Genomic DNA, 9,052 nt, shown 5'->3' on the forward strand with positions numbered 1-9,052 from the left:
ACTTGAAAGCTCAAAACTTTGTCAAATCTTATTCATTCCAAACTAGTCACATAGCTACAGATAAATGTTAATTGATACAGACCGACGGTATAGCAAGAGATGCCGATAACCATAGGCTTATTTCTAACAAATATAATTCAAAGTTCTGAACAAGCTTTATAACATGATATCGGAAGCGCACATTACCCATAGGGGTGCTTAGAAAGCAGTACTAGCTGCAAGCTACTTGTACATTTATCTATACTTCATTGCTGCAGTTTGCGACCTCCTATCGCTCGATCATTGCAACCATACGTGTCCTCCATCTTCGCAAACCTTCCACGTATACGAGGCTGACTCTCTGCCAAAGCCTTTCTGCAAGCATACTGCAAAATGATGGATATTGCCACCGTGTGGAGTTAAACAGAGAGAGGAGTTTGTATTAGCATGAGAAACAGCTCAACTTAAAACAAACAAGCAAGAAATTTACGAGGTTGTTTGGTGTGGATAATAAGATGTTGTTCGACAAGCCGAGCAGCTGGAGTAAACCCAAAACATCTTGAAGTTGTCATTAGCATATGTTTGTTTACACATGATCCAATTAGCAGAACGAGATCATGTCTCAGATAGACAACTTTTTGTGGAAAATCGAATGTCAGAATCTACAGTTTAGCTTGAGAATAATTGTCTAATTTCCATTAGCAGAATAATTGATCCTTATAGCTCATAACAAGATCATGAAAAGAAAATTCAAGAGGACATCTAAGTTGATTTCTGATCATCAACATTGCCGATCTATCCTTTTTTGTCTAAATGTATGCCTCTAAAGGAACTTTACTGTTCTCCGTGCCAGTTTTGTAATCACAGGAGCAATTGGGGCTGAAGTGCTTAACCGATGAAATCAAATGAGGAAAGAAACCAAGTTTTGCACAATCTTGTTGCAGAATAACATTCATGCTCTTATCTCATCAGTCGTATTACCATATAAAGCTTTTTCAATGATAGGCTTCGTGCAGTAGATATGTATGTGCACATTGTTTCTATACACATGCTATTCCTTGACATTTTGAGATCAAGAAAAGAGGTTTACCTTGATCTTTCTTCCATAGTTTCTTTTTGTCCTCTTCTTCCTGTACCTGGAAAGCTTTATCCTTCTTTCTTTGATCTTGTCCTCAATCTTGATATCCTCAAAGCTTGCTAAAACCTTAAAAGCAGGAATTATGTTCATGTTACCATGAACTGAGTTATTGTTTCCAAGAATCTGCCACAAGAAACTCAAAGTCAATGGCCTGCAATAATCTGTGAAAATTTCCAGAAAGACCTAATCATACCTTCAGTAAACATTATATCAAGAGTAAGCAATAAGCAACTGTTGTCATTTAGGTAATGCAGTGATGATATCACAACATGTTCAAATTGATGATGCTTCCTACTCGATTTATAAGAGCTACCAATACTTTGTGATGAATGATTCTTTCAGAGTCACATATGATTGACACTGTCAGTAAAGCAAAATAATTCAGGAATGCTTTCTTCTGGTGCAATTGTATTGATCCACAAGCCAGCCAGATAATAGATGATTACTTGAAAATGCAAGTCATATAGACATGGACTCGTTAATCTGACCTGGATATCTCCTTCGCTGTATGCCCTCCTCATCTGAAATGCAACCTCAAGATTCATATCAGAAACACCAAGAAAACATGGCTCGACACTGAGAACCTTAGAGTAGTCCACTGAGCCTAGACATCCAAAACTGCCACTCTTCTGTAATGATCCCTCTGCAAAGGAATTATCTTTTGCTCCAGCCGTATCTTCTTCAGTCTGCACTGCAGCAACTGTGCCAGGAGAAGGTACAATTGTAGATGACTTTGTAAGAATATCTCTTTTGCAGTCAAAGAAGACCTCACACGATAGATCTTCATCTTGGATCAACTCTGCATCTGTGGTTTTCATTGTTTCTTCTGTTATAGTACTTCCATAACCAGGCATCACTGACATGGTAGCGGTTATGGGATCTAATGATTCTTCTAATATGGGCTTTGGAGCTTCAAACAGATCCCCGTCTCCTCCCAGGTCATAATCAGTAAAGGAAATCTGAACCAGGTTACCCTGTAGAAATCACATAACAAAATTTCACAGGAAGTCTTAAAGTTCAGGAGCCTCTGAATCCTCTTTGACTTTCTTTTCTTTATTTTCTAAAGAGAGGAGGAGGGAGGAGGGGATTCTAAAATCTGTTATCCCATATTTCAGAGACAAAATGATCAAGCTTAACTTTTCAGGGTTTTGAGGATCATAAGATGACTAGAATAGAAAATTTTAGGGACTAAAATGTGACTGATACAAAGTGTAAAGAAATACTAAAGAGCTGCTGGGGAAACCATCAGAAACATAAGGAGTTCTAGATGTATTTTCTTGTACTGTAAATAAATGATCTCATTGCTAAGCTGATAAGCATTGTTCTTAATGCTGGATCCGATGAATTGTGCAAGGCAAAATATCAAATGAAAGGGTGGTGTATTCAGTTGTGTTATTCATTTGTATTACAGAATCATTTACTTCTAGATATACACCTATTAATACTCTATTCACCTTCCGAACAGAAATGCATAAACTTGATTTCTCAATTGACAAAATCTACCATGTTTTTAAGATTTATTTAATTAGAACTGCTGAGTAATAGCTTGTGTAGAACCAAGTTTAAAGAAACTATGTAGAAATTTTGCCACATAACTATGTAGGAGGACTATGTTAATTATGAAATGCACCCGATATGACGGTATCACCTAAAAATTAACCACGACACAAGTATGAAAAAACTCGTGTTCATGAGAAAGGGATGTATGAAATGAAGCATGAAGCGTATGTGTTTCTGTCAAAATCCGTATTAATTATGTTCTTTGATAATGGGTTAATGCTGTATAAAACACCCTCCCGAAAAGCATTCTAGTGTCGTAAACCATTGGCAGGCCTTGAGAGTAAATCATGCTTGAAAATTCATTTAATGAAGGCAGAAACTTATGTTCAAGGACACAAGAAACGATATCGCAAAAAACTGTATTAATGCGCAATATACGATAAGATAATAATACTTGATGAGTGTCTGCAGTATTACACAAGGATGCACATTTTTATACAAGAAAACATAGCAGCTAGTAACAACTTACTTGAATGGCTGTCTCTATGCAGATCTACTAGATTAATCTGAGCAGGAAGCATGAATAGATTAAAAAGAAAGAAAAAAAAAAAGAGACTTGATTGCAGTGACAAATTAATGGATAAAGTTGAATACAAGTATTTGCTGTTATGTAAAAATTCTGACTTCCTATCTGAAATAATCAACAAGAAGAAATAAGGTGGAGCAAAGAAGCAATGGTCAGGAAGTTGTATTGCTTCGAATAGCATATAGAGTCATCAACTCAATCTCAAAGAAATAGGCCAAAAATATGGGTTAACAGCAATCTTAAGAAAAGAAAAAGTTAAAGAACGAGGGACCAGAAAACAAATAAAAGCATTAATATTTCTGCGTCTATCAAGCATCACATAGAAATGAGGTCTATGAGAATCCATAGCAAAACAGAGATCAGTGGGCATTCATTCTAGTTCATGATCGACACGGATGTGAGTGGCCAGAAAGTAACAAGATTCCCAAGACATATAATAATACCCTAGGGATTTGAGGAACTAATAATAGTCTGATTTCTCAAGATTATCAAGTAAGAAGAAGAAAATTAGGACAGAAAAAATACAGGAGAAAGACTCACTGCGCAGATTAGTAAAGATCATAGGTGATATCTCCCGCAAGAAATCAGTCATATGAAATCTAAGCAGAAAATAAGACTTTTTGTTAGTGAAGGACTGGGCGGAAGATAGAAAGAAAGAATCATGAAGCAATCCATACCAAGGTGGGAGCAGCACCAGGAAAGACCGTGGAGACCAAGTCTTCATGAGATGTAAACGGAAGAAGATGTTGATCAGCTCCTGATACTACTTGTGGAAAGCCCTGCATGCAGGGCAACAGCAGCCCGGTCTCTGCATACATCTTTCCTGCTCCTCTTCTTGGTTGGAACTCAAGAACTTGCAGGTAGGAACTACAAGAGGCAATAAATAGGAAAGGAACAGACAAAATCATGCATGTAGCAGCAACATCCCAGAATTCATCTTAGCTCTTTCTCCTTAACTGGACACTTAGGACATACTCAGAAATCTTATATAAATCTTTTACCCCTACAAGATCTAAAACATGTCCTGCATCATGAGCTCTGTGGGATATGTCACATGTCTCAGGTTACAAGGATAAAGGAGTAATTGCATGCCTTTGAGGAACATATGTGTCCCTTTTGGAGGTTCAAGGAATGACTACAGAGGGCACAACAACAAGGCCTCACTCAGATTCAGGTGATGATAGATTCAAAGAAGATGATCAACATGACCTGTGCAAAGACATTTACCATCTTGCCAAAGCTGTGAAGAACTCCAAACAGGGTTTCATTCCGTAAGTACTTAATAGGACTGTAACTACAGAACTCTGGTCCTCCCTCCCTCTGGAAAAAGTCTTTTAAACTAATCTGTGTTCCTGGTAAGAACCTCTAATGAGCCTACAGAAATCCAAAGCATAAACTGCAGAGGACAGGATCATAAGAATAATTTAAAGTTGGGTGTAGCACGGAAAGCAGAGGTCCTAACTACAGGATAGAGATGGTGCAAGTAGAGCAAACATCTCTTGAATGGATGTTACAGGAAAAAGTTGTTGGGAATCTTTTCCACTGGCATATGATCAGCTAAGGAACAACCTTTGCTGGTACCATGTATGTCCCTTGGGAGTCAGTGCAATCAGCTTGTCCAATCTGCCGCAGCTTATCAAGAATCCACAAATGGTTGATCAAAACAAGATAGAAAGCACTGCCACCCACAAGCAGCTTGGAACTTTGTAGATGGAGCTCCTATTCATCAAAGAGAAAGATCTAGTGGCCTGGTAGGTAGGTTGCAGTACCAAAAGGATCTTTTGCATGTGTAGCTACAGAGGTATCCATTTGCATACTATTGGTTGCAGGAAGATAAGATGAGTTTTCTACCTTTAATCTGTAGCATCCTTGGAGAGATTCTTCAGTGAGGATATTTAGGAACAAATCAGTGAGACGAAAATTCTATTTTCTCTGTAGAATCTAATTTCATTCATATTAAAATGTAGAGAAAAGAAAAAATGTAGGGAATGATCCTCCAACAAAATTCCCCAGGTCAAAGAGTTCAGAGGAAAGTGATGATCTCTGAGAGAAATAGCATCAAAAAACTATAGAAGGATGGCACATGTCAGAACTACTAAATTAGTGACAAGAAATGTCAAAAAGAATGACAATACCGAAGGTTGAGTCACACTAGCAAACAATGAATTTTTTTCCCACTTCAGTAAATGTCTCAGATTTGGCTTTTCTTGCTTCCCCATCAACATGAACAGAGCAGGCAATGTGATCACTCACAGTCACAGCCAACAGAATAAACGTCAGGAGCTACGTAAGTTCAGCAATCAATGACTCCACCAAACTAAAACAAGAACTAGATTTGACTTATTTTGACATCCAAAATGGACCATATTTGTCAACTTGCTTGACATCTAGAACAAGAACTAATCTACAATAATCTGTTCATGATGTGACAGCACTTCATTTATGGTTGGCACGAAGCCAGTGAGAGCACAAAAAAGATCAACTGCATTGATGGCCATTAATTGTCTGCAACCGTTAATAATCTTCAGCAAGTGGCTGTGTTCAGTGTTCAGCTGATGCGGGGGTTGTCATGTTGGTTTGATGAAGAGCATGTAACCAAACTTACCCATGAAATAATGCAGCTGAATGACCAAAGACTTCCTGCTCATCATCATGAACTTTCAATTTAATAGTCCATAGATTGTTCTGCTTGGTGGTGGTCACTCAGGTCATCTCAGAAGCTTAAATTGGATCCAAGCTTGACAATTTGCAATCTGTATGTTCATTTTTGATGAGAAATATCTCCCCATGTCAAGTCTTGATGATGAGTTGTGCATACTTTGCTGCTCTTTTTGCTCCCACCATCACTATCCTCACATTTGGCTTGTCCAAATGGGTGAAGCTCACCTGTCGGAGATAAGGCAGTGTCTGTATGCTATAGAAAAATGAAAGTGAATTCATACAAGAAAGAGAACTGATGGATGAACTTGTTTTCGTGTCTGTTGACAGAGAGAGATATTCTTCCTCATGCTTCAGCCAGTATGCATACCTTTTCTCATGGTTGAAGAAGATGATGATAATATCAAGCTCACATGAGACTCACTTTTTCTTAGATACTGAAGAGATGCTCGTGTCTAGAGAAACCAGCTTTCATCTTTTCTCTGACATTTGCAGGTGCTGCATGGACCAGAAAATTACTGCAAACAACAGGAAGTATTCCTCCAAATTAACTTCCCCAGAAATATTACATCCGACCTGAAGAAACCAAGGCTAGTGGTCATCACGTTGTTCACACAAGTGGTGGATCCATCGATGCCCGTGATTCTTATCCCAACTCTCATTTCTTCTCAGAAGAAGCTGCAAGATAGAAATGATTAGAACGTTTTGGGGATCAAACGTCCAAGCTCATCCGTCTGGCAGCTTCCAAAGTGTCTTGGAAGTGGATCTGTGCTTGATGTTTCCCTATCAAGTCTTGATCTGTTCTCAGACACCGAAGGATGAGTGTTGCAGATGAGCAAGGATCTCATGCTGTTCATTCTCGTCACTTCACAGTGCAATTATTCCATGGGGTCTCTCTCCACAGTGTCTTTTCCGAAACAGTAGTGAGCTGCAGCATCACCTGGAAATGGAAAACTCCTGCAATGTTTTGAAGAAGTATTATATTGGAGTTTTCTCCATGTCATGATCAGAAGCTTGCTCTCAAGTTTCACCGACTGTAAACACTTACAGAAATGATTCAATCATGCCACCCAAACCCTAAACTTCTACCTTTTGGTTGAAGCAGTTGCTGCTGTGTAATTGTGTTAGTATATTCCACAAAGACAAATGACAAACGAAATGATCATGATCTCAAATCCATGTCTGACACAGGACCAATGAAGCCAAAGATGTCAATGCCAAAATCCCATCAGCTTTGGTTCGTGGTTATACCACTCTTCCTGTAAAGATGTCTCAAGCAAGATATGTAATATCGTACTGTATCGATGTTTCGAGGTTGACTCGGTACGGTATGATACCGGTGTACTGAGTAGTACACCAGGGTGTATCGAATAGTTTTATATATATTTTTCCTACTGTAGCACTGTTACAGTGTAATACTGTAGCATCATAGTACGTTCCGTTCGGTACCGGGTGGTCCGCATACCGGTATGCTATCGGACCGGTATATATCGCTCGTACTGGGTGGTACCATTTGGTACTGCATACCATGGTCTCAAGTATATGAACTTTTTTCTTTCTACTTAAAGAAAGAAGTATATATCTGAATACAAAATTTAGTGTATATATATATATAGGATAAACAATTATGAATGTCAAAATTACATATATAAAAAATAATATCAAGGTAATTCAGCAAGTCAAGTTTCTGAAATGAAAACTGTGAAACTCAAAGGTAAAGAAAATATATTTACATAGAGAGAGAGAGAGAGAGAGAATTCAAGATCTAACATTTTCAGATATATTTTCATTTTTCAAATATGAATACACTATCCCAAATCTTTTGAACTGATTTTGGACAAAAAAAAATGGAAATAAAAACATAGTTGTATGATGGATTTAGATGCTATTGTAACTCGGGTACGGTATTGATTGGAATATGCATACTGGTCTTGCAAAAGAGCTGGTTTCTGGCTTGGGTAAATGTCAACTTCCTTAAAAAGAGGATTTGATTCCTAGGTTCTTACTATCAGTAATCAAAGTTGTTATCAGCTAAGCTAGTTAATATCTTCAAAATTTAGCTTTAATGAAACTTCTTTACCATGATAAAATATTTCCTGCTGCAGTTCCAAAGATGCAGAGGATCTTTAAATGTCATGGATCCACCAACTTCTTGAGCACTCTGTTTCTGGTATGGAGGAGCCACAGAGTGTTGAAGTCTTGGATGAGAATGGGCTCCTGATAAGGTAGAAAAATGTGAGTTTTCTTTGTTTCTGTTAAAGCTCATAAGCATACCTGACTTAGGGAGGAACATCTAGGGATTGCAAATTAAAGTGTGCATTGATCAAGAAATCCAGGCTATGGCACTTGTGATAGTCCTTACTTGTGTAGTTCCACCAACACACTATCCATTGAAGGGGGCTTCAATCCAAGAGGAAATGACAACCATGGTTTCTTCAAAACATCTCCAATATCTGCATCAATGCTTTCTTTTGACTGAAGTAACAAACAGGTACATATTGTTAGAAATGTTGTGGTAATCAACATGGAATGAAGAAACGAAAGATCTTATTTTGCTGATTTGTCATGCCGTTCGTCGTAATTTCTTGTTTTTACCTTCTTCTCCCTACATCTACAGTTCACAGTTGGTTGGGTTAGATATGGAATCTGAAGTCGCTTAAGAACTGTCTTTTGATATATGATGTGAAACCCTTTCGTTTTTTACCTGATGATTAGATGACCATTCTTTGCCTCTTGAGATAGCAATTATGGCAGTCAGTTGAAGGGGGATGCATACAGGGTGAGCATCAATGTGACGCTGCGAACTCGAGTGCTCGGCCAGGGAACGGTGCAGGATAGTTACTGACATCAGCAATGGCGGAGGGAAGCAAGGAGCTGCTTTGGCCATGGCGTGTGGAACCCGTTTTCCATTTCCCTGCATGGAGAAAGAGGAGACAGGTTTGGAGTCAACCAAGGCCAAGAGAAGAGACAGAGACAATGGGACGGCGTGCACTATGCTGTACCCCTTTGGTAGGGTCGTGGTGGTGGCGATGGTGGCGGAAGAGGTGACTGAGGCGCCCATGGCGGCCACATGTGAACTTCCGCCGTACCAACGTCCTGGTTTACCGTGAAGCTAATTAGTGACTGCAGAGCTGTTACAGCATCGCAATAGAACTGTACGATGAGAGGACATAGGGAAGAAGACAGAGACT

At 38.8% G+C, this 9,052-nt stretch overlaps 1 protein-coding gene across 3 annotated transcripts; it reads right to left on the minus strand.

The window, feature by feature from the left end:
• Positions 1-2: 2 nt before the first annotated feature.
• Positions 3-5,198, minus strand: LOC135585947 (uncharacterized). Of its 3 annotated transcripts, none has more exons than XM_065149030.1 (5): positions 5,055-5,198; positions 3,881-4,070; positions 1,606-2,091; positions 1,070-1,240; positions 3-365 (listed from the first exon to the last, which is right to left on the minus strand). In XM_065149030.1, the coding sequence occupies exons 2-5, from the start codon at positions 4,019-4,021 to the stop codon at positions 246-248; spliced, it is 918 nt and encodes a 305-aa protein (XP_065005102.1). In that variant the 5' UTR covers positions 4,022-4,070; positions 5,055-5,198; the 3' UTR covers positions 3-245. The 3 variants fall into 3 exon arrangements, with proteins under 3 accessions (XP_065005102.1, XP_065005100.1, XP_065005101.1); XM_065149028.1 differs by lacking the exon at positions 5,055-5,198 and adding an exon at positions 4,431-4,988; XM_065149029.1 differs by lacking the exon at positions 5,055-5,198 and having other exon boundaries at positions 1,606-1,817; positions 1,890-2,091; positions 3,881-4,986.
• Between the last annotated feature and the right edge of the window lie 3,854 nt (positions 5,199-9,052).

This window comes from Musa acuminata, chromosome BXJ3-4 (assembly GCF_036884655.1).
Source record: "Musa acuminata AAA Group cultivar baxijiao chromosome BXJ3-4, Cavendish_Baxijiao_AAA, whole genome shotgun sequence".
Lineage (NCBI taxonomy): Eukaryota > Viridiplantae > Streptophyta > Magnoliopsida > Zingiberales > Musaceae > Musa > Musa acuminata.